Source organism: Passer domesticus, chromosome 4 (genome assembly GCF_036417665.1).
Source record: "Passer domesticus isolate bPasDom1 chromosome 4, bPasDom1.hap1, whole genome shotgun sequence".
Taxonomy (NCBI): Eukaryota; Metazoa; Chordata; class Aves; order Passeriformes; family Passeridae; genus Passer; species Passer domesticus.
In genome coordinates this window covers 73,516,325-73,542,738 of record NC_087477.1, presented here as the reverse complement: position 1 = coordinate 73,542,738, position 26,414 = coordinate 73,516,325, and the positions used below count along the sequence as shown (strand labels likewise).

The window sequence follows — 26,414 nt, the reverse complement described above, 5'->3', positions numbered from 1 at the left end:
TAGAAACCTTAGGACAGCACTTGCAGATTAAGAAAGAAGTATGAAGGAGCCCAAGGTTACCCATAAATACCCCTCATTTAGCTAAAAACTCCAGGGCCCTGTGTTCCTGAACTACTTTAGCTACTTTTTCCTTTGGGGAGGTTAAGATTGGAGGCAGGCCAACATTGTCCTCAAGTTTTGTTCTGCAACCTTCCTGCTCACACTGACATGTCAGAAGCGTCAGGGCATGGCGATGTCAGCTCTCAGAGGTACACAAAGGTCTGGATGGGGACTGGAGAGGGAGTTCTGCATTTGTTTGCAGAGGCAACAAGCCATGCCACCCTAGAAGATGGACTCTTGGTTGTATGATTTGCAAAATGCCAGGATCCACAGGGAGGTAGTTCACCAGATACAGCCTTGTCAAGGTGTTCTCCTTGGCCATTTAGCAATCTCACATCCTCATTTGTCCCAGAGAAAGCATGGACTGGTGTTAGTCTCCATGACATGCACTGCCAGGTGTTTTTGAATGTGTGTGTGAAGTCTGGTTCAGCTAGCACGAACACTTAGTAAATCAGGTCTATTTCCATGTAGTTACACTCAGGATATGTGGTCACAGTGGAGATCAGTGTGACATCTCTGACAGAGATGTTTGATTTTGTTTCTGTGCTTCAAAAAATTTATGTTAATAATTTTCAGTATGGATACAGAGTTAAGTTCCTGAACACTAAGGAGGGTCATGAGGAAGAAATTCCAGCGCTTCCTTAGAAACTGCTATTGATTTATGCTATGTAAGAAAACAGAGTAGTTGATTGTAGTTGTGCATTCTGGCTTTGAAAAACAATCTCTTGGGTTTTTTGGCTGAAAGCTGGTTTCCTGCTGATGCACAGTATAATTTTTTTAGTAAGAGAAAGAATGTCAGAAATAATGTGAGAATTTTTGCAGTGTAAAGCCATTTCTAAAATTATCTTTCCAAGTAATTCTCATAGTTTCATAATTTGAATGTCCAAAAATCACATGGTGTTTGTAGGTCTTTGTAACTTTAACTACGCTGACCAAAGAAAAAAAAATGACAAAATCACTGTAAAATATTTTAAAATATTTTTCTTTCTCTAGGAAATTTACAATCATTTGTGTAATCAATGCATAAAGGGATAAAAATAGAACTCTGTTGTTTCTTACGGAGAGTTTAGACTGGGTTTGTGTTTTGTTACCAAAGTTAAATCAGACTGCCAGCAGGGGATGCAAATGCTTCAGTCTTTATTTTATAATATTAAAATGTCCACCTGTTGCTAGTGCTTTGGCAGTCTTTGAAATATGCTGCTCACTGAGGAAATGGTAGTAGCTGAGGAAAAAAAAAAACTACTGAGAAGATCCCTGAGTATTTGGGATTTCAGGGGCTTTTCATTAAAATGTGTGATAGGCATAAGGAGTTGGGGGTTGACACACATATAAATGAAGAGCTGGGCTATGTGTTGATGTGCATTTCTGTTTCCTTTGGTGTGGGGGTTTTTTTGCTGGGTTTATTTTGTGGGGGGAAGTGGGGAAGAATGTACCTTAGCTACTGGAACATTGCCCAGATTACCCATTACTTCAGTGCACATCAGTAAATGATGGACACTGAATTGGTGGTGAACCAATTTCATGTCCAGTTTTAACTAGCAGCAAATTTCTGCTTTCCCCTCTCCAGAGATGGAAATGATGTCCAACTGAATCTGCAAGGAAAGAGTGAAAATCAGCTATAATTGTATTTCTGAAATAGTGCTTAGCATGCCTGTCTTTGTAAAACATGTTCTGAGTTTGGCTGTGTCCACTGATTACATGTATACAGTTTGTTGAGCAGATAAAACCCTTTGTAAGGGAAGAGCTAGAGAAATGAAACTCATTTTACCTTAAGCCTTTGTAGGGAAGAAAAGGATCTTTCTGGACGGAGAATTGTTTACTGGATCTAATGGTAATTGTGGGCTTGGGAGAACTGATGGGGTTTATTAGCTCTTTAACAGCCTTTCATGTACAATTAAAATGTGGTCAATCTTTGCACACATAGAACACACTAAGATGTTCAGCATGTTCTCTAGCAATCAGTGAGGCCAGATTCAGTGTTCTGGATACCGAAAACAAAACAGAATGCCCAAGAAGAAATGGGTAAAGGGGATTTATTTGACAAAAAAGCAACAAATTGTGTAAAAGGATCTCTTCTGAAAATAGATGGCTCAGAAAGCCCTCACTATAATCTCTTATAGATTGACAAAGATGGGATATATCACATGGCTTCTAAGCCTTTAGAAATGGCATTTAGGTTTTGCAACTGTTGCAGTTATTTCACCAGGAAGATAGGAGCTGTAATACATAGTTGAAGCCTAAATAGTCTTTGGAACCTCATTTTTCAATCTGAAACAGTAGTTCAGTGAAGATAATATCCATAATCAGCTTCTTTGGTTATTTGCTTCTACTCCCACACTGCCTTTTTCTTTCTGCTCTAATGAACATTTATGTAGCTGTAGGGGAAATGCCTGAAAACTAATGAAAAAACCCTACCAATTTTTGTAGTCTTAAGTCAGATAATTTGTCAGGTCTGGTTCACTGCAAGGCCTTAGGAGTGGCTGTTTTGGTACAGGAAAAAGAACAGAGATGTAAGAAATCAAATCTAAAAATCAGTCCTGCTTCCCAAATAAGCAAGCTTTGTCTTGTTTAATATTTTTATTGACTTACAGCCTCGGACGTAAGATTCAAACAATTGTAATAGTAATAGCAATGAAGTAGCTATAGATGAAAAAAGAATGTTAAAATGCTTGTGCCTGTGTTTGTTATCTGAATACACCATGAACACTTTAGTCCTTGTGACAAGTGCCACTACCACAGTTAAAACTAGGTATTTTGCAAACACATCTTGCATGTTTACAGTTTAAGTAAAAGCCATGCTTTTTGCAACAGAATCATTGACATTTGCCTGCTTTGCCCCCTTCATGTAGTTTCTGCAGTCAGGGTTGGACACTGTGGGTACCTGCAGTGCTGCATGTGTTCCTGGGCTGTGGTCACATCACTGCAGAGTGCTGTCTTATCCCCTCATTTTTGTCATGTTCACATGCCTCAAAATTCTACAGCCATAGCTACTTCACACTGAAAGGCACTTGACGTGGGTGAAAATGGGGAAAGGTGGATTTAAATCTGGTCACACATTTGTTTTTTGATGCACAGAAATACAGCCTCCCCTCTGCAGTGAACTTCAAGCAGCCATTTTTGTTCCTTAGCAGAGCTCTGTCATCTCTTGACAGCTGCAGGAGTCTGCACATCCAGAGCTCCTCATAACACTGGCACTTGGACTGTAAGAGCTTTAGTGTGAGTGGGTCTTTGTGTGCCTGTGAAGTCCATTAGGTTAGGATTAGGAGGCCTACAAACTGTGTTGTTTTATCATTGTTATTGAGCATTACTGTACAGAGCTGCATTCTTAGACTAGAGTCTTGATTGAAGAAAATAAAGCTAAAATACTGCCATGCAGTTTTCCCCAGTTTCACTGTTAGTCTTTTCAGATCTAACATTTCTGTGAGCATCAGTCTAGCATATTTGGCAGTTTACTTTCCTTCTGCAAGTTTTCATCAAACCTCTGGAATGTTATTCTTCCCAAGGTTTACTGTGTCCCATAAACAGCCCTGATACCAACTGACTCTCAGCCTTCCAATATCATTCACCTGCTTTCTGTTTCTGGCTGGAAGTCTGGCATTAGAGATGATTGCACCATCTCTAATGTAGTCAGTAACAAATGCTGGCAGAAAAGGCATTTTAGTGAGTCTGAAGTTCACCAAAGCATGTTTGAGCTATTTGTACTATAGGTAACAGTTTATTACTTTAGTACTGGCAAAAGGAGCTTGTAGCTTTTCCAGCTGCTCCTCTTTTATCAGCATTACTGCACACCAGATGAATTACTATTGCGTGATTTAAAGTCAGCGAGATTAACTTAGTTTGAAATGTTCCCTAAACTACTGGCCAAAGAACCCAAACAAGAATGCTACTATTGGAATGGCACTTCACTCTGCTCAGCTGCTCTTGGTAGAAATCTGTGTGATACAGGTTTTTTTTAATCTGTGGTAAAAAATTGTGTCTACATGATGCAAAATTGCACATTTCTGTAGAGGCCTGTGATATCTATTTAAAGTGACAGCTGTCTGTCTGTCTTACTGAGAGGTTTTAATCTCAGTCATGCTATCTGATGTGCTGAAGAGGCCCTAAGTAGGGCAGCTTTTAAACTTCTGGTCTTGTCATCACTGTGAGAAATGTAGCCATTTTCCAAACTTGATGGTACATGATATCCCCATGACTGTGTATACAGTTCCATTATTGTAAGGTATTTCTTCAATTCTTTAAGGAGATTTTCCCCCTAAATGCGTTGACAGATGTGAGCCAAGTCCATGCTTTCTAGGCTAATAACCATTAAAAACGTGCTCATTGACTTCATTAAATCTTACTATTTATTTTTAATATGTTCCAATATCAAGTTCCAATTGGCCAGTATGTCTAACAATTCCCAATAGCAAAGTTCTTGGAGAAGGAGCATAACAGCAATTGGCAGCAATCTCACAAGGTCACTTAACCCACCAGTCCTGTGAGGTTCTGCTTTTATTTTCAACACTTGTGCTTATAGGCAAAATATCTTATTCCTTTACACATGGAAATTTTCTGTTGAATTTTTAATTGCTAGTTCTGCTGCTCTGCTTTGCTTCTTAAAGTCTTTGCCATCTGATATGCATATCCACATATCTTTATATAATATATTTGTAATGGATAATAGCAAGGGAAAAAATCTAAACTTTAAAAACCTGTTACTTGAATTCATTTTGATTTTAAGAAAATAGACTATTATATAATGTTAGGAAATTCACTATCCTGGTTCAATAGTTGTGAAAGAAGTTATTAAAGAAGGGTGTGCTTGTAGTTTTTAATCATAATAATTTTAGGTCCTCTTTTATGTGGTACAGAATTAGCTTCCTTATATTTCTGTCAGACAGATTATAATAAAACTTTCTTGAAGGTTTTTCACTCTTTCCAACGTAAGGCTTCTGTTAGATTTAATGGTTTGGGATTGTATTACAGCAAGTGAAAGTGGGTAAAATTGTTTTGGTCATTTTGGGAGCTGTTTTGTTCAGCATACATCTGTCGCATGTTCATTATGAGTAGGCTTGGAATTCCTGAAAGTAGGCAATTGGTATATAGATTTATAAAGTAGTAGCTTTCAGTTTGCTTTTCATAAACACTTGAGTCTCAAGCACAGGTCAATATAAAAAAATTTCTACAACTGCACAACTTAGTGAATTGAACCAATCACTACAGTGTAAAGCACAGCACATAACAGAGGATAGTTTGCCATTTTATTCATTGTCATTGTCTCCCAGGTAACAAATGACAGAACAAAAGAAAGTGTCCTCAGGTTGCACCAGGCGAGGTTTAGGTTAGATACTGGGGAAAATTTCTTCACTGAAGGAGTGTTAAGACATTGAGACAGGCTGCCCAGGGAAAAGGAGTGGAATCATCATCCCTGGAAGAGTTCAGATGTGTGGATGTCATACTTGGTAGTTTAGTGGTGAACATGGTGCTGCTTTGGTAATGGTTGGACTCTGGTATGGGAGGTGTTTTCCAGCCTCATGCTTCTATGAATGCTGCCATGAAATCTTAACCATGCATCACATACGAGCCTAAGCATGTTCTAGATATCTGTTTGCAGAGAGAAAGCCTGAGAACTGGAGCCCTTTGAAATGTGGTCCTAATATGTGCACCAAAGATTGAGTCATCTTTCTGTTAGGTCAACTCTTCCTTTACTCTGGTTTATAATTCCAGCTTTTATCACCCATTCAATAGCTTTTTAAAATAACATTTCATTGCTTGCTTCCATCCCTTCCTACTTGGGAGAGATCCTTATAAACTTCCATGGAAGTTTATAAGGATCCCTTATTTCATTACTCTGTTTTTTTCTTAAAATTCTCATTTGCTCTAATGGCTTGTAAAAATGCCATTGATGAGCTGCTGGTGTGCTGTGACTGGCAGGCATCCTGTCAGGAAAATGCTCTTCAGTAATTAGTGTCTGCTTCACTGTTTGAACATATCTGTAGCTTGTTCTTGCACTGTAAGATCATAGGAGGAAGCACCTTCTTGGAATTCTATGGATGGACAGCAACTGTGAAAAAAGAGTGTGAACTAGAAACCTAAACCTTGCCACACACACACTTCTATAATTAAAGTAATGAGTAATAATAATTTAAAAACTCAAGTTCTTTCTAAGGTGCATGCTATTGCTTAAAAATATCGGTTCTTGTACAGTTTTAGTTGTCTTTCTTTTTGGGATATAGGGAGCAGAGAATGTGAATTTAGCCAGAAGATCTTTCTAGAAAAAGAGTTTTTGTATTTTCAGTGATATGAAAAAAATATTAACGTAGATAGAAATCAGATTTTTGGAAAATCTGAATTTGCTTCTATTACAAAGTAGTGTAGTCTCACTGAAATTGGCATTTAACAAAGCACTTACTAGAGTTGTTGAGGCAGCTGGTTCTTGGTTAGGATAGCACGCCTTTCTCTGTGTCTAAGTCTGCAAATACTGTGTATCTCTAAGGCTGAATAAATTCAGTATTCAGATATGTTTCCTTGGAAACAACTCATAATTTAAAAGCACATGCAGCAATGCAGCCCTTATGTAATTTATTAATGTGAAAGACCTGGCTCTCATGAGCCATATTAAATAGATCAGCCTGTATTGGCAGGAAAAAGGAATTTTCTTTGATTACAAATACAGCTTTTCAAGTGCTATTAGATAGTGAGACATTCGTCAGTGGGGTTGATACTGCTGCTATTGTGCCAAATTGTGCTGCCCATTTGAGTGAAACAATTCAATCACTTTCTTCCTGAAGGATATGAATATTCAGGACATTCTCCCTGTCTTAAGAACTTCCCTCTTTATTACAGCTGGAGTGCTGCAGTTTAGAAAGGGTTATCCTGATCTTCCTTTTCTAAGATGACACATTTCAGGGAATAGAATTCCTAATTTGAGTTTAAACAAAGGAAAATTTTCTCTTCAGTTCCTTCTCAGGGCACTATTTCAGCTATGTCCTTATTTGTATTGCAGTAGAATGAGTGATCCTCACTCATATTTTAGACTTATAAAAATATGTAGTGTCTCTATTCCAAAGCAGTCTCCAGACTGGATTAAACAGCACCTCAGTTAAGAATACAGTTCTGCAGAATTGTTTGAGGCAGGGAATTATTTGGAATGAGAATGGCCCAGTCCTGTTCTAGGTGGCAGAAGGAAGTTGTTCATCTTCCCATGCTTTTTGACTGCTGATATCAACCTGAGCAACCTAATGCAGCCTGAGAGTTCAGTTCAGCTTTCTGAGGTGTCAGTGAAAGTACCTGTCAAACAGAAACTGCCTGTGTAAAAGGTCTCTAACAAGGGACTTTATTTGTCTCTTCCCTTAACCAGAAGACATTGCTCATCCTTCCATTCTATTTTACTTCTTTCCTTCCACAGCTGCTAAAATGGTCTTCTAGAGTCAATGAAGTGGGTTTTTTTTTGGTTTTGTAAACATCATCTTTTTAAAACAAAAAAAACAAAAATCAGAAAAGTTATAACAAATAATTTCTCTTCTTGAATTCATTGTACTGCTCTGAATCTGAAAGTCTTTGTTGTCCCAGGCATACTTCCCTAAAGTTGGCTACCTGACCTGATGGGCTCTGTTTTCAGTTCACTGACATGCCTGAGATAATTTTGCAATCCCATCTTTCTTTTGATCATTTTTCTGTAATGGAAACACCTCAGACTATGTAGACTTATATTTTATACTGTTTGTGTATTTGTTTAAACAGATTTGCCATGTTCCACAATGTCAGAATACCAAAAGAAAACATCTTGAATATAGCCGGAGATGTCACAGCTGAGGGGAAGTACTCAAGTTCTATCAAGGTATGAAACAAGGTCTTGTATCATTAAATATAGAAAGGTGTAAGTTGGCTGATAGAGCAATGGGCCTCTTATGTCAGGAAGTACTGGATACCTGAACTTAAGCAGGCTGTTGGCAATTTCTCATGAAGTATGAATGTTGGTTTTTTTAATTGCATTTCAGAGATGTCTCAACTCACCTTGCTGACTTTACTGAACTTCGTGGTTTTTGCATGACCCCACTGATCCAAAGAGTTTAGACTGTGTCTGTGCTCAGGAAAGACTATTCTTGCTCTCACCTGAATGCCTCATCTGAATGAGTCAAGAGACAAAATCATGCTGATCATGCTATCCAGTCACATCTTTGTGGGGATAAAATGAAATGTAAGCCTCAGCGTTCATTCTGTGCCTTCTATTCTTTCAGGAGGTTAAAGAACGTTTCAGTGCAGCTCTGGGATCCTTGTCCGGTGGCAGAATTATAATCACAGGACTTTCTACAACCAACTTAAAGCTTGCCTTGGCAATAGCCATTCGCTTCTCAGCAGCTCGCCGTCAGTTTGGACCAAATGAGGATGAAGAAATACCTGTCCTTGAATACCAAACACAGGTAAATACTTTGGAATTCAATCTACAGACTTCTATGTAACCAAACTCGCAGTCAGAGCTACTGCAGATCACAGCAGGGACTCTGAAGTTAATGAAATTCAAGTTGTCTGTGTCACCAGAAGTATCATTCTAGTACAGCTGTGGGGGTTCATTCCAATTCAAAACCATCTCCTGACATGACCAGGCTTTTAGAACAAGTTCTTGGAAGAGCAAAACCAAAAAAATTCATGTTTCTCTGAAATAGCTAGAAACATTTGTCTTCTAAAATAGTAACCTTGTAAGAGAGACTGTCTTACATGCACATGCAAAAGTACTGCAGATGTTGAAAGTAGCATTTGTTTCAAAATACCAGTGCTTCTTTTGCTGTTATGCTAAGTTTCTCATTTGTAGCCTGTATGCTTTAAATTTATAGAACTCAAAGACATTCACTGGGGAAAACTCTCAAGCTAATAGTGGTTTAAGAGGATTATAGCCAAGGTTTACCTGCAGTTGATGCCAACAAGAAACATTTTTGCTCTGAAAAAAATAGAAAACCTGTATGTAGAATAACTGGGAAGAGGGGAAAACTCAGATCTGCTGAATGACGGAGGTCATTACATAAGAAGTGCTGAAAACAAACCTGCCCAGTTGGTCCTTGCAGTGTGGGTGCCTTTTTCCAGGTTGACACTTACCTTGCAATGTTGAAAGATTTCTTGAGTTTCTACAAACTGATGGAAGGTGTCTTTCTTTCACCATTTCTGATTAAGCCAGGGTCTTTCCACTGTTCTTTGAGTCTCTCAATTTTTCTCAGTTTTGACTTGTTCTGTGGGTTCTGCTTGCTGAAACTCTCATTCCCTTCTTCCTTTACCACAAAGACTTTCAAGCAGTTTTTCTTTTCCTTCATGATCCCCATGAAATGGTTACAACCTCTGTATATTTGTACTGAGGAAACTTATGAATCATGACTGACCCTGGCATGCCAGACGTTTTATAAACACATGGTAAAAGTATGTCTTTGGTCCCCAAAGCTTCAGTGAACTTTTTCCGTGGTTTAACAGAATGCTTATCACAAATTCATTAAATGTGAGAACTAAAACAATATAACCATAACTTGTATAAAGAGAACAATAACCACCTATAACATAATTAAATGTAGTTAAATTACATTGTAGGTGGCTATTGTTCTCTTCTCCATTAAGCAGTTTTCCATTTTGAACACAGTAAAAATTAACAAGTTGGTTCAATATAATAACTATTAAAAACATATATCAATTTGTAATCAAATCAATTTAATTATTTTTCTTTTCAGCAATGGCGACTTCTACCTTATCTGGCTGCTGCATATGCCTTAGATTATTTCTCCAAGTCCCTCTTTGGGAACTTTGTAGAGTATTTTGCAGGTGTTTTGACAAAGCAAAGGAATCAGAGACAGGTGAGACATTAGTTCTTACTATAATAATCTGGAAACTGGTACATGAAGACCAATTTAGAAGTCTTATGCTCTTTTATGATCAAGAATGATGTCTCAGAAATATGGGGCATTCAAAGTACTGATTAAAGTTGCATTAGAAGAGCATTCAGATTAGTTTTGATGGCGTGATTAACATTTTATTGATTTCTGTGGGATTGAAGGCTGGGTTCTCTTGCAGAATTTTTTATCATAAATATATTATGGTGGTGTAAATTCAGCTTATAAGTGTTGTAAATGATTCTGCAGGGAGCCTATATCAAAGATTTTCTGAAAATATTTTAATTCCTGTACAGACTCACTGAGTCTGTCTTGAGTTTGAAATTCAAATTCATGCATTAAAATAAATATTTTTAGTGAATAAAGTTGACATCTGAGCCTTTGCACTGAATTTTTCATCCACAGTCAGCCCACTGGAAGTCATCCCTTTACAGAGGAAATAGTTTAATCTATGATCCTCTGTGCAAGGACTGATTCTTATCAAACTAACTGCAGTATTGTGCTTTTAGAGCATATAAATGTTATTTATTTTTATAATTTTTGGTAATAAAAAAATTTTAAGGCCTACATATTGGCGGTGTATTGCTCAGGTCTTTCTTAAGTCCTCAAGCTTTTTTCACCTAAAGTAAAGATCACGAAATAATTTGTACTAATGGTGGGATATTTTAATTTCTCCTCTTTGTACAAAAATTTTCCTCTTCTTTGCAAAACTGATGCTTAAAAGATCAGTGAAAACTGTGTAAGGCAATAAACATAATAACTATCCTGTTGCTGGCTGAGGAGAGAAATACTGCTTATGTCACAGAGGGAATAGAAGCTTTTTCTGGACAGGCCACCTGCTTCTCCATTTTTGGGAGGGAAAGCTTGGCAGGTGATGAATGAACTCACTCAATGCTGTGCCTGCTGGTACAGCTGAACTAAGATGCACTCATGTGCCCATTACCTGACACAAATGATTGCTGTCTCATATAGGAAAGTTGGTGCTGAAGGTTCCTCAGTTGTGGCAGGGTTTTTCTGTGGCACCAAAGAATATGCTTTGCACTTACATAGATCTCAGAGAGTTTTATGTCTGTATTGCCAGTTACTGTTCGTTATAAAGCAGTACATGTATCTATGGCTTTAGCTGGTCATCTGCTTAATTCCTATAAAAGTTATTCCTCATTTATAATTTGTTTTTCACAAAGGCTGATTTGGGACGTGAGATTCATGCTTTGTCTGCTGCCAGCAAATCACTGGCATCTTGGACTGCTCAGCAGGCAGCCCAGGAGTGCCGAGAAGCTTGTGGAGGGCATGGTTACCTTGCCAGTAAGTTACAGACACTGCATGCACTGATCAGAAAGAGAATGGTTTTACTGATGTGTTCTTTGACTGCTGTTGTGCTATGATTTCTGAATTTTAGCAATGTGTTTAGAAAGTATTATATCCTCATATCCATATTTTTAAATTTTATTTCATACTTCAAGTCATAAAAAACCTCCTTAAACCTGTATAGGATCTGCACCAGCATTTGGAAAGATTGTACAAGTAATTTAGTCTCAATTTCAAATATAAAGATGCAGATTTTATAGATGAAAATTTCTCTTGTAAGTTTAATGCAACACTTTTCCAAAATCTTTACTGTACAAGGTAATCAGTGAATTTTCAAGCTCATCTGTTTGTAACAGTAGTTTTACATACAGGAATAGACAGCATTTTGTCACAGAATAATTATTTAATCTCTCTTAGCTTCTACTAATACGTTGCAATATATTAAACCATGCACTTGTTCTTCTTAAGTGAATCGTCTGGGTGAAATCCGAAATGACAATGATCCAAACTGCACATATGAGGGAGATAATAACGTCCTGCTTCAGCAAACCAGCAACTACCTAATGAGCTGGATGAATTACATAAAAGGTATGTTTTCCTTGTGGGGTCTTACTGGACCTAACAGTGTGTAGCTAGTGGAATTAGGAGGTAATTTCATACTGAAAGCAATTGACAGTCATTTAATAATTTTGTGGGGCACAAATAACATGCTTCAGACTCCATCATATGGTACATTTACAATACAGAAACAGTTGCTGCAAGAAATATTCTTTCTCCTGTCTTGCAGCAGCTAGCTGGATGCTTTGCCATCCCTAATCAGGTTGAGCCATATCTTACTCCCTGAGAAGTGCAGTTTAGTTCAACTGAATTACCTCAGCACTGCATTCAGCTCTGGGGTCCTAAGCAAAAGAAAGATGGGGACCTGTTAGAGGGGGTCCAGAGGAGGCCATCAAGATGCTCAGAGGCCTGGAACACCTCTGCTGTGAAGATGCAGAGAAGAGAATTGGGTATCTTCAGCCTCGAGAAGAGAAGATTCGTTGTGGCCTTCCAGTACTTATAAAAAAGATAGAGAGCTGCTTTTACATGGGCAGATAATCATGGGCCAAAAGGAAGTGGTTTTAAACTAAAAGATGAGAGATTTAGATTAGATGTTAGGAAGAAATTCTTCTCTGCAAGGGTGATGAGATGCTGGCACAGGCTGGCTAGAGAAGTTGTGGATGCCCCATCCCTGGAACTGGTCAAGGCCAGGGCTTGGAGCAGGGCCAGGGCTTGGTCTAGTGGAAGGTGTCCTTGTCCAGGATGGGAGGGTTAGAACAAGATGACGTTGAAGGTCCCTTTTAGCCCAAACCATTCTATGATTCTGTGACTCTGTATTGGTAAAGTCATCAAAAGTCTGTTTATTGTACTTGGACCAGTTCATGTCACCTGACTTAGTAGCAATATCCATCACCACATCTTGTAGTTCTCTAGATTTTGTTTCAGTTTTCCAGCAATGAGGTTCACTAGCATCTCACAGAGCTTTAAAACTCAGCAGTTGGAGTTGAATCTTATGGGGAATAATTATAGGCCATGATGTCAGGTTTTTCCACACTTGTCTACCAGTCCTCTTTTGGCTGGACTAGGCCATAATAAAGTAAGTATTATGGTCTAATTGCATCTGGCCTGTCAAGTGTATGCATGGCTTTGTAATAGGCTTTTAGTTCCAAAAAGTCTGATTTCTTTTCTCATAAATCATTTTTATTTTCTCTGGTATTTCAGATAAAGCTCCTTTTGAATCCCCTTTGGGAACAATAAACTTTTTGCAAGACTACCATCATATTCTTGGCTGGAAATTCACAGCCATTAGTGTGGAAGATTGCATGGACTCCTCAGGTAGGCTTCTGCTGTTATTAAACTGATTCTAGAATTTTAAATTCCTTTACAATGGAAAGGATCCAGAGATCTGAGATTCAACCTCTGCTGCTTATTAGATATTTGTCATATTTGACATTTTTGTTATTGCATGCATTTTTATTTACTAAGAACATAGTTTGCATTTCAAAATACCTTCTATTTTCCCAAATTCATTTCTGGAATAGAGGATAGCATCAGATATTATTTTTTCTCTTTTGTTGCCTTAAAATAGCATCTCTGAGTTAGGATTTTTCACCACTGTATTGCTGTTTTCCAGTTGTAAGAGGATTGATTGCCACTACCTTCTATCACTAAAATAGCTTCTTTTAGTAAACCATACAAGTATTTACAAGTATGTTGAAAAAAACATTAAGTTCATCTGCTTTTGACAGATGCTTTTTGTTGTACAGAGAAAAATAAGTAATGGTGGAAAAAGAGTTCCTTGTAGTTTACTCTGCTATAATCAAGTCAAGTATGACATGAGAAGCTGTTCCCATTTGTGTATCACTGAGCCCAGATTTGCCTTGGACACAAAAGTTAAAAAGAATACAGACACTTAATGAGAGAGCAACAGCACATGTTCTCTCCTCTCATGTAATACCTACTGAACCAGACCATAGTTTAAAAAATATCTGGATCTCTTTCTTGATCCATTCTGTTAGAAAATGGACTGTTATTCTAGGTGCCTTAATTTAGGTATTATGTGAACACTCCCTATACCCTAAGGTATGCTCTACATTAAATCTTCAGCTAAGAAGCAAGCAAGCTGGATTCATGCAAGGACTTCATGCTGAATAACTTTTTACCTTAATAGGCTGCTTTTAGAAATATGACACAATTATGTACAAAGCTGGTAATTTAAAAGTGATTACATTCAGCCACCAGTGAAAACAGTGTTGCAAGTCACATGCTTCCTGTAATTGTGAACTGTCTTCTGTTCTTGTATTCTCAGAAGAGACTTTGTACCTTGCAGGCCTGAGTCTTCATATAAAAAAAAAAAAAAAAAAAAACCAAAAAAAACCCCTTAAAAAATTTATTCAAGTAAGAAGTCTAAACTGAGCTGTGGATGCACCTATGCACCTTGTCTTCCAGCTTGGGGTCAGTTTGAAGTAGTGTATGGCCAGACAAGATTATATCTTCAATGCACCTTCACAATCTGTTATCCCCAGATATTTATTGTATCTACATCGATGGAAAAAGTGGCATGTCAATGGATTGATTGATTAATGCTTTCGCTTTTCATCTCAAGTAACAAAATCTGTGACTGCAGCAGAATTTTCGTGTGACTTCTTGCATCATAACTGTGAATGTTAACAATTTTGTATTTTTCTTTTCCATAGTTCCTTTAGCAGCTTATAAATGGCTGGTTTGCTACCTGCTCCGAGAAAGCGACCTAAAAATGAATAAGGAGAAGCAGGCTGGACAAAGTGATTTTGAGGCAAAAAACAACTGTCAGGTAATACTTAATAAGCTTTCTTATTTATTTCTTTTCATCCAAGTCTTTCAGTTTCTGTTAGTTTTATCTTCTTTTGTTGTAAACTACAATTTCCTGAACCATAAAGCAGCAAGTCAAATAGCTAATAAAACTTAATACCTGACCATGTGCATTTTATAGAACATGATAGCATGAGGACAATTAACATCAGCAGAAGTCTTCCAGGATAGATTCAGGATATATTTCCCTTCGGAAAAGTTGCAGGCATGTGCTGTGTGATGTCTGTAATTTTGATAGCACAACTTCTGAAGACTAAAACTGTTAGTATTAAATACACTGCAGCATCTGATTATTACTTCTCCATCTGCACTTGTGGCCAAATACATAGTGTAGGAAAGAATCTTGCTCTGGCAGGTAGGTAAACTAGATGACCTAATAGGTCTTTTTCATCTCTAATTCCTATAGTGCAAAGTACTCATGAAAGATACCAGACTGACAGCATTGGAACCTGGAAAGGAAACATTGACTATTTACATATAGCAGATCCACTCTCTCACCAGAGAGTTTTAACAGCTAGCAATGGCTTAACTCCAGATTTCAGTATTTATTCCCAGGCTAACCAGATTCCTCTACTACCTCCATGAGAAAAATTGGCTCACATCCAAGGAATGAGCACTTGTCATTTGTCACTGAGAAAGGTCAGTTCCCTGAAGATGGTCAGTGTCATTTACTTTATCTGCAAAGCTAAAAAACAGCAGGAAGGAATAGTCAATATTCAACTCTGCACTTAGAAAGACCCAGCCTGGCTTCAACAGGGGATGATCTGTGTGAAACCACTGGTAGAGGGGAGAAAATCTTTCCTGCTTTTACCCTAAAAGCAGCTTATTAGAGAAATTCTTCAGGGTCAAATCAATGGGAATTACCAGAAACTCCAGGCTGATTGCCTGTCAGTTAGCCAGGTTTTGGTGAAGCTGGTGTTTGGGCCAGTGCATTAGAATGGTGAGCTCAGAAGTATGAAGATTGTCTTATCTATTATATTTAAAATTGAAAGTGGTTCAGGCACACAACTGCTTGTGAGATAGGTGTTTATATATTTTAGGTCATTAGTTTTTCTTTTCTCCCTACAATTCATCCTCAGGACAGCAGGACTTTTTATTTTAAATGTCATGCCTCAAAAACATCTGAAAATTATTTACAATTTATGCTTTGAAGACATGTACATATTTGATTTAAAACTTTCTGGGCATGAAGAAACTTTTCTGTCAGCCCAGTGGTTGACTAATACAGAATATTTGTTCATGCTGTGGGGGATCTGAAAGAGATTCCTAGCCTATCCCTGGGTTACTTTGGTTTGGGAGCAGCTTGATAAAAACAATACAGAAGTGCAAGCAGTGGGAAAGAGAAAAATAGAATTATACAGGAGAACAACAGGAAAATAATTCTTAATGTTTCATTTGTGATGTTAAGACTTATTTCATTCTGACTAGGGAATTAGCATATCTCAAAAAACATCTAGTAAGGGGGCAGTCCTCTGTAATGCTGCAGAGAATAGAGGATGTGTATTTTGCTGTTCATATATGTATCTCAGCTTGGACATGAGTGTGCCACTGAACAACTGCTGTTGAGAGAGACAGTGATCTTTGGAATATGCCTTCTTTACAGGCTGCAGTGGATCTAAATGCAAGGATGTGGCAAGTATTTAAAATAAAAGAAGTAAAACTAATCAACTAATTCTACATGAAAAAAAATTCAACACCCAAATCTTAACAAAACAAACTTAAAACAAACATGAGTTACATCATTGCAGCAAGTCAGCCAGGGCAGCAATGGCATCCTGATGTTGTCAGTCAGCAGTGTATTCCATGGCAGCACATATAGCAAAGTTGAAGTATATAAATGTAGAGAAATGTTCCTGTGTTAGTACATACAATCACTTAAGGGTATATACTCTGCATTAACAGTAACTGACAACTTGTCTTTCTCATCACATAGTTGGCAAGGACTAGTTGAATAGTTCCTTCAAAATGTACTGCAATCTGTTGCAATCCATCATCAGAATCCACTCATGCTAACATGATCAGATTTTTGTTTATTATTTGAAGGGACTGTAATAATTTTTCAATAGGAAGATTTGTATCCTCTTTATAAAACTCTGGATCATATTAAATAAATATAAACCTACTTTTTTCTTCTTCGATTTGCGTAGGTTTCTTAACAATCCTAAAATCAGCAGACCTCATTTTACATTATCTTCTCTCTGATGTAGCTTCTTGATTCCATAAAACCTGGGTGCAGCTGCCAAATTACACTGGTAATAGGCATTCAATCTTACTTCTAATAGGCATTTCATGAGACATTCCATAACTAACCTTTGCACAGACATTGTGGAAAGTGTTTTGTCCTACTTTTAGAATTTCTCAAACTCGATCATCACACCTGAATCAGCAGAACTCCAGTGACTTCACCAGACCAATGCCATTCTGCACAGGCTGAGGAGTGGTTCTTTGTGTTTTGTTACTCAGTGATCTTCTTCCCTGTCTCCTCAGGTGTACTACTGTCGTTCTCTGGCTCTTGCTTTCATTGAGCAGACGGCCTTGCAGCGCTACCACGACTACACTCACGATCCCAGCGTCCCAGCAGCTCTGCAGCCAGTGCTTAGGGATCTCAGTGCTCTCTATGGGCTCTGGTCCTTGAGTAAACACCTGGCTGTGCTCTACCAAGGTGAGATCAGCTCCCTGAACGTGCTGTACGTGTCACTTTTATAAATAGTACAAGAAGTATTGTTACAACATTTTCTTACTGCTTGTTTGATACAAACAATCATTCTCGACCAAATTTTCAGGAGCAGGAATCTGCAGTAAAATATTAATCCAAAAGTCTCTCTATTACCTCAGAGACGATGGGGAGATCACAGGCTTTGCTGTGATCCAGTGCTTGTGTGAGAGGATGAGGGATAGACAAGACACTGTAGTGTAGCTCATCACTGCAAAAGGCTCTACTTAGCTTAGATTAAGAGTTTTGCAGTCAGCTCATTAATGAAAGACTGTCAATTCAATTACACACATGCAGCTACTTAGTCTTGACTACTGAACTCATGAACTTGGCAAAAAGTTTTTATCTGTGTAATTTTAACTCATATAAGCTTCTCTGTGAATATTTTTAAGGTGGCTATGCTTCAGGTGAGCAACCTGGGAAATTTATTCAGGATGCTATTCTGAAGCTCTGTTACAGGGTAAGTCTGTTTATTGTGATTAGATACATAGAATCTAAACACTAAAAAAGAGATACATGGCTTATAGTCATCAGATTATTCTGTACTTCGTGGGGTAAGTTAGCAGTATATTACAGTAATGGTTTCTGAATAATTTTCTGTGAAGTTTAGCAACTAATTGACCCTGAACCTAATATTAATTTATTTATCAATAAATGCAAAACAATATGTCCTTCCAAATAACACTGTAGCATTTGTGGCCTTGCAATCTTCATTGGAAAGCCAGTGAAATGTTTCAATCCAGTTCTTTTTATTTAATTGTTGAGTTAGTTTGTGATTTTTTTCTTTTTTCTTAGCACAAAAGCTTTCAAATCTGCAACATATTCTTTGTAGGTTATCAAAATTCAAAGAAGAATCTGGTCATTATGTTTTTAATGTCCAAAAATATATGTGTTTATATGTGTAAACAGCACCATATTGGTTAAAATGTTTTTAAAACCCCCTAGTAAAGGAGGAAAACATTTGAAATGCAGTCTCTTTTGGCAGTTGCCCTGGGAGTAGAAAAAATCAAAATAAAACTAGGCTACTTATTGTGGATTTCTCTTAAAATATCACAGCTGCTACTTTATGAAAATAATTTTATGCTTATCTGTAATTCAGCCTCAGACAATTACAGAAGTTGTCATGTCTTTTGGTTTTAAACAGTTGAAAGATGATGCAGTTGCTCTGGTTGATGTCTTTGCTCCTTCTGACTTCATTCTCAATTCTTCCATTGGTAAAGCAAGTGGAGAGGTAAGAAAACTCATTGTAAATTTTGTAACTTTAATCATGAAGAAGATTATTTCCTGTAATTAGGCTTAACATAGTGAAGACATTTCACAAGTACAGAAGAAAAGAAAGACAATTTTTCAGTGGAAAATACTACCAGAGTTAAATTGATGTCAGCAGAAAATGAACTTTTTCATTTACTGGAGATAAGCTTCAATGGGAAACTTGTACAGTATTGCTGTAGTTTGTTGTTGTGGCCATCTGTGCACTGAACTGGAAAAGGGCTGAGAGAAATTTTTTGGTGTACTTACACAAAGCTAGAGTTAAGAGCATAGGAAGGGCCATACTGGATTCAGTTCACAGAATTCTCTGTGGCTGACAGGGGTGGATGGGCAAAGAGAGCCTGAGAAACATGAAATAGTGAGGTGTTCTTTTCCTGATGTTTCAGCTATTGGCAGTTTAAGAGATGTCTCATGCCATAGGTTCTGTTTGTATCATTCTGTTTAGTAGCCACAGATGTGTCTATTCTCCATTTTTTCCCATCCATTTTCAAATTCAGCTATCATTTGACTTATATCACACCATCATTTCTACAATTTAATTATGAGTATTGTTAGAAAATACTTCCTAGTCCCAGTCCATATCTATTTACCATCTATGGGAGCCTTTTCATTCCTCTGACAGACCTTGCTTTCCTTCTCTGTATTTTCTGCTTCTGCCATATCCTCTCTGAAGTGGCATAACCAGACCTACGAGCAGGACTCAGGATGTAGGTGCACCATGGAGTTGGCAACAACAGCTCCTGGTACCTCTCTGCCTTTTTTTTTTTTTTTTTGACATATTTCAAGATCTGTCCTTATTCCAAAATCTCAGCAAACCAAAATTCTTGCTTACTGAGCCAAACCTATTCATCAGGGCCGAGCTGTGTGATAACTGTTCTGCAGAGACCAGTGCCACAGCACAGTAGTTTGGGTTGCTGTGGATGGATGCTGCAGACAATCCCTGGAGCCTGGGGAGCCTGCCAGGATGTTTGTCAGGAATGCTGCATCAGACTCTGTGGTTTTCAGTATTTCATGTGAATTCTTGTCTGAAGTTGCCCCTTGTTCCCATGGTGATCCAGCAATACAGAGGGCAGAGCAGATGTTTGTAAGCTGACCTAACACAATGATTACTTTGTTAGCACAGCCTTTACAAATGAGGCAGGAAACGCTGGCTCTACCTATCCAGCCATCTCCTAGGGGGCTGCAATCATCACTAGAAACTTTGTTTCCATTTCTATAGGTTTTTTGAGGACTAAGTTAATGTAAGAGGTCATGGGAGGGAAGCTCCAAAGGTAACTCTTCAGAAAAGAGCATAGTTTGTTAGAATGTTAAGAGTATCTCTGTATTGGCCAAAAGCCCATTTTCACACATTTTTTCTGCCCCTAACAGAAGCTGTGAGCAGATGCTATAGGCAGAAGTGTAAAATATGGTACAATTACTCAGTGACCCATTCCTAGAATAGTATCCCCTCTCTAGCAGTCACCTGGAGATTTATCAGTAGCTGATAAAGCTGTCATGATGGATTTGGCTGGCTCCTCATTGGGTACCTCTTAGCTCTTGCAAATGCAGAAGCCATAGAGACTATTAATATTAGATACTAATATTAAGAGTAGTAATTAGATACTAATATTAGGAGTATGATATATGAGAAATGCATGTAGGAATTGAAACACTTCCTCATGTACTTAATTTTTTATAAATTCATTGAATCATTGAGAAAATAATTTTAATCAGTGTTATTCAACCCGTGTTCTGTAGAATTCAGGAATGTTTTCTGAACTGCCTGTAAGTCTGGGATTTTCAACTTATATAAATATTTTCAACTGAAATTCAGAGAAGGCTGCCAATCCCTCACTCAAAATACTTATTAAATATCATTGTCTCCTGGCTGTCTATGTTCAATCCTCTATTCATTGCTACTTTGCACCTTCTAAGAACCAAGGCAAACATTTTAGTAAAAATTACAGTATTATAAAGAGTAGATTATCCAAGTATAACAAAAGGGTGAATTTAATTCAGAATAAGCTGTGTTGTGCTGCAGTGGAGTGCCTTGCACTGTAAGCCACAGATAATAGTTGGAGCTGAGGAAAGGTTTCAAATTATTTTTATAGGCAGCTTTAAGCCCTAAAGAAGAATTCAGATTCTCTGTAAAAGAAGCTTTGATGGTGTGGATAATTTCTCCATAAAAGTTTTTACAGTCTCAGCCTAAGTCTGTGAAGGCATTGTCACATTTATTTCAGGATTAATTAAAACGTGTTAGACAATATTTAATCAAAATTAGCATGGAATAAGTAGTTAACATTAGCTCATGTAATCAAGGTAAAATGGATTTAATATTACAAATATTATATTTTAATATTTATTGAAGTCATCATAGATATTTAGAACCACAGCATCTTTTGATGAAGAAAAATGGCATTTCACTTTACCTCACTGGCTGCTTTTATACTACATTATTATTTTGTTACACTGTGCTCTCTTACTGATGAATATGTGTTCTTTCTTTCCTGATTTTTCTATAGAGTTATGTAAAGTTTTTAGCTTTTGTTAATTATGAATGAACAAATGTTAAAATTCTACTTTTGCAAAATTTGCTTCTTTTTAACTCTTTCATTAAAAAATTGCACATTGGTAAAATGTCAAATAAGCAACCTGCTCTTGAGAGAAGAATTTCTTATGCTCAAATCAAACAGTTCACACTGGGAAAGAAGTTCTGCTACTTTCCAGAAATGTATTCCAACAAAGATTGGCTAAATATAATCTTGTTTCCAAATTTCTACCTTTGATAGTACAACTCATGTCAAGTTGAAAACCCGAGATAATAAAGGTTTCTGGTTTCCTGCTCTTATGCTAAGGATGGTCTAAATGATTTACACAGACATCTGATGTTTACAGTACTTTGAAATTTGTGCTTATTGTTCTGTTTGTTCTTGCCTGTATGCAATTATTCACATTTTTTATCTAGAAATTCAATCAGAATCTCATTTCAGCCAATAAGTTAACCTAATAATTTATCTTGCAGAAGTTTTGTTTCTTCTCTGTGCATTAATTATTTTTTATTATTATTTTGCAGTTATACAAAAATATGTGGGGAGAAATCCTTCAAGGCAACAAAGCTCTGAACAGACCTTCATGGTGGGCAGAATTTTGCATGAATAAACCTGTTATAGGCAGGCTGAGGTCAAGATTGTAAATCAAACAGCTTTTAAGTGTCTGGCTGGGCCTGAGATGCATACCTTGTTCCAAACATCAGGAGGAAATGAGACCATATGAACCCTGAAAATGGAAGGGATTTTCATTGAGAGGTGCCAAGTTTTAAAATAACTTTGAAATCAAGTCCAACTTGATCTGAGGGACTGTTAACGTAATAATGACAAGATCAAGAGCAACACATCTGCACACAATACATATTTACTCAATTAAATTTTTAAAAATAAAGATTTATTTTAATCACTGCTTTGCAAAGTTTATATTAAAAAAACTTTCCAATCACTCTCTTGTTGTTACTTTCGTATTACAGAAGGTAAATATTTAAAAAAACGTTTGCCACCAGGGGTTATGAATAAGCTGATAAAGGCAAAAAGAAATTAGGACAGGCTGGACAAAACCTGTATTAACTATGATCATAGTGAGAGAACATTGGGGGGAGCATCTTTCCCTCTGCTCCCCTATCCTCTGATTGCAGAGAACCAAACTGTATTGCCTTTCAGAAGACGAGGAAGGAAGAGGTAAGGACAGGCAGTGGTTTCACTGTCAGCAAAGGCAGGTGTCTGTCCTGGGAGGCACAGGATGCCTTCAGGAGCTTGCTACTACCCCGGTTCTGAGGAACCAAACAGCAACGTGGCAGTGTGGAGAGATGGCTCTGATTAGTGGCACACCCTGTGTTGTCTTAGCTCAGAAGTGGGAAATTGGAAACAATCACACTGTCAGCTTTTAGCTGAAAAGGATGTTCTTTTAGTAAAGATAACTTCTTAGCTAGACTGAGAGCAGTTTTAAATGTTAATAATTTTACCACCACAAGTTCAAGGTTAATTAAAAATGATCAGTCTCAACACACTTCAATTAAAAAATAAAAAAATAAGCCAAACAAAAAGTCTGAAATTCTATGGCTGTTGTTTACAGTCCCATTGGAAAAATGTATAAAAGCTATCCTGTTAAACTGTATATTTTTTCCTTAATTTCTTTTTCTTCACCAGAGATAGTCAGTGTTGCCTGTGGTTTTTCTGCCTCTATTCTTTCTTCTTTTCCTATGACATACCTTAACTCAGGATGTCCTAATAGAAGCTCTTTTTCTTGCAATTGAAAAGAAAGTTTAACCTTTGCATAAAAAAACAACCCAGTATAAGGTATTTACTTTCTTTGAACTGTTTTGCCTCTTTTAATAAAGTCCAATAGGTGGCATCATCCTGTGGAAGAAAAAAATAGATCAATACAGCTAAACACCTGTCATTAGATGTTATGGAGTCACGAGGTCTCATGATTAGGAATTTTCCATATCAATGGGGAATCCTGTCTCTGAAGGAAAGAGGCAGAGCTTGTAATGCCCAGTATCCAATGTGAACACCAGGAACTTTGGCAGTGAAAAAGGCACGTGGGAAAGAGATACCATGCTACATTAAATGTAGTAGCATTGATCTGTCAGTCCCCATTCTGCACTATCAGTGCTGATCAACAGCATTATTCTGCTGTCATACATATGTGTGATTTCACTATCACCTCTGAGCTCTTCATAAGTGACTCAGTCTTTTCTTGCCTCCTTCCCCACAGCTGTGAAACAGCTGTGTGCAAATCTTGTATATAAACTGTAAGTCTGTTTATGAGGCCTTGATAGCCCAGAAGAAAGTATAAAGGTGTTTGGCATATAACTTAAGCCAGCTTCATCCCAATAAAAGAAACCACAGGAAAACTGTGTCACAGTAGCAGAGACGTGGAGACCTGGTGAACCACAAGGATACTCACCAAACACATGACAAGATAAACAGATGCCCTGTAAAAATATGTCCCTAAGCCCTTCCTGCTAATCTTATTTATTATGACTATTCTGGCAACAGCCAAACTCCCTGATAACAGCTGTGCCTCTCTCTGATGATAAGGACTGTACAAACTGGCAGGAAAAAGTGCTGTTTGTTCTGAAAAGCTTCTAACTTCAACTAGAGCAAGCGCAGCAGAGGCTGCCCCAGCAAGGACATGATTATGGGCAAGGAAAGTGGGATACTCAGTTAAATAGCACAGTTATGGACCCTAAATATGAAATGTCACATAGCCTGCAGTGAGCTTAGAGCTTCATGGGACCCTTGGACGCCTGGTTGATGGCAGGAGTTACAGACCTGAGCACCAAAGCTGAAATGAGTAGAAGCACTGTGAGGCCTTGGGCATTTACTCTTTAAAAACTCCTGCATCCCCAGCCACGGGGTGCTGGTGGCTGCTCACCAGGGCTGTTTGCAAGCTCAGTGCAGGTGTTCAGCAGCTGTCAGGCTTTGCATGCTGCAGCAAAGCCTGTCACTCTTTACTCTGACACTCAGTACAAAGCCATGGTGCAGCAAAGGCAGGCTCATTCTGAGCCAGAGCCACTCTGCACTCAACATTATCAAATGTTGTGTTTTCTGTATGAATACCTGGGTAACTGCGATCAGGTTCTTTAATCAGGTATGACTATGAATTTCTAACCTGTATTTTTAGCCAGATCTGTGTAATCAAATGAGAAAAATTTCCTCTGAAGTCAACAGCCAAAGGTTCCAGAGGTCTTCTACGTCCAGCTTCTCAGAGCAGGAGAATTCGTAACTTTGAACTTGCAGGGCTGGAGCATGGAAAGAGAGAGATGTCATGAAATTTGGCATCCAATTATCTACTAAATCATAGGGCAATAATTCAACAACTACCACAAGATGTCATTATTATATGCAGTTTCTTCCTCTTTGTAGAACATTAAATAAAAGAGGCCTCTGGCAGAACAGAGAAGTCATTTCCCTCCTGCTTCAAATGCCAAATAAATTTGGATGTGTCATTTTATCTTGGTTGGGGAGCTGGGTCAAAGTCAGTCAAATAGCTTCAGTCCAAAATAATTTGGCCTCAGGGATCCATCCTTTTAAGCTGCCACGGGAAGGCACCAGAAAGCTGAATCCAAGTAGTCCTGAAAGAGCCCTGAGACTGCTTCCCCAGCACCCTGTGCCCTGCTCCGCTCCTGGAGAGTGGCAGTTTTCTGCTTTGTGACTGTCAAACCACCTACCTGGCCAGGGCAGTTCTAAGAAGGTATTTCTTCTGTGGTAAAATACTTCTGCTGATGTGACTCAAAGCAAAAAGATTTTAACAGAAAGACTGCAATTGTTTATGTGTACTAGAACACTGAATGCACAGGCCTCCCTTGCTGATGTGGCAAGATAAATACATGAATATTTCACATCACCTTTTTAGGAGTGGTAGTTTCAGGAGAAATGCTTTGTGGGTCAGGTGGAAGCCCTGCCATGCTCTACATATTCATTTCTGTGGATGTGATTGCAGAGGTGCTTGTTTCTGCAGGAATAGACTCATATGCTGCTATTTCTGTCTGAAAGCCTCCTTCCCACTGTAATTAATGATTTATCACGCAATCTGCAGGGATGCAAGTTCCTCTTCTGATTGCCTTTATTCTTATATTTTCTTTACTAACTTAATGTGTTTTCAAATGTGAGTGGTGATTTCACACCAGCCCCTGCTGCCCTGTGACCGCTCTGTCTCTCTGTTCCAGCCATATGGACATCACAGGGTGTCCTCTGCTAGCACCACACCTTCAGGGCCTCAGGGGTTTTGTTATTCCCACTTCTCATTAGCTTGAGATCACAGTGAGATCATTTCAGCTCGGTTCAATGGCCTGAGGAGGGGAGCTGGCTGCATGAGACATCCATGTGATGGTCTGATCTGAGCCAGGTGGGGCCAGCAGGATCACAGTGGGCTGCACACAGCACTGGCACCGGCAACAGGAGCACAAAGCTTCCTTCTTCTCCAGGCAAGGCAAGTCACAGGTTTATGAGACACGAGCAGAGCATTTCACATCAGTTCCTTTCAAGGCAAAGAGAGAGGTAAATGCTGAGAACAGCAGTTCTGCTGACTACCTTGCCTTGTTTTATCCTCAAATGTTTGCAGCCTGGTTGTGATTGTTCAGCACTGCCTCAGCATGAATCCCTCTTGAGTAAATTCAAGTTCCATCAGGAGTTTCTTCAGTGTTTTGATCAAATAATAGACTAGTAAGTGCATAGCTAGAAGAATCCTTCAGTGTATTTCCTGAAGGCAATTTCCACATTTTTACTTTTTTTTGGGTCAGTCTTAATGTAGAGCATCTGCTGAGATTTGCATCAGTCTCCGAAGACCCAGCATCACTGGGCATTAGCTGCCTTCACCTGCCCATGTTCTTCCATCCTCCTGCCCTTCCCAACTCATTTCACTTGTCATCTTCTCTCTACTCAGATCTTTGCTAAATACTTATTTTTGTCAACTTATAAAATATTCATTGTTATTCCTCATTTTAAGCAAAGGATATTTTTAAATTACATATTCTTGGATAGAAAAAATGCCTCAATTCATAATGTCAGGTTTTTTTAGAAGGGCAGCATATTTGCCTTGGAATGATAGCCAGGAGTTAGAAAACAACCTGTGGAAGGACCAGCATGGATCTGGAGTTTATCCTGTGGCTGTGACTGGGACAGATTCATGCTTTCCACATGATCCATGGGCCAGGACAGCTTCCAGGGCATCCAGAAGAAAGCCACCATACTGCCACTGTATTGTAGAGCATGTACTGCACTTACCAGCTCCTTCCCACTCCACAGGGCTTTTGG

The 26,414-nt window shown here is 38.2% G+C and overlaps 1 protein-coding gene across 4 annotated transcripts in view; it reads left to right on the top strand.

The window, feature by feature from the left end:
• The window catches only part of ACOX3 (acyl-CoA oxidase 3, pristanoyl), a 31,260-nt gene extending 9,202 nt beyond the window's left edge, over positions 1-22,058 (top strand). For all 4 annotated transcript variants that reach the window (XM_064418786.1, XM_064418783.1, XM_064418784.1 and 1 more), the window contains 11 exons: positions 7,822-7,918; positions 8,319-8,501; positions 9,789-9,911; positions 11,132-11,252; positions 11,724-11,843; positions 13,014-13,127; positions 14,489-14,604; positions 17,130-17,304; positions 17,748-17,815; positions 18,500-18,586; positions 21,677-22,058. In XM_064418786.1, coding sequence (XP_064274856.1) covers positions 7,822-7,918; positions 8,319-8,501; positions 9,789-9,911; positions 11,132-11,252; positions 11,724-11,843; positions 13,014-13,127; positions 14,489-14,604; positions 17,130-17,304; positions 17,748-17,815; positions 18,500-18,586; positions 21,677-21,796 — 1,324 coding nt within the window. In that variant the 3' untranslated portion in view covers positions 21,797-22,058. The remainder of the gene's footprint in view (positions 1-7,821; positions 7,919-8,318; positions 8,502-9,788; positions 9,912-11,131; positions 11,253-11,723; positions 11,844-13,013; positions 13,128-14,488; positions 14,605-17,129; positions 17,305-17,747; positions 17,816-18,499; positions 18,587-21,676) is intronic.
• The last annotated feature ends 4,356 nt before the right edge of the window (positions 22,059-26,414 follow it).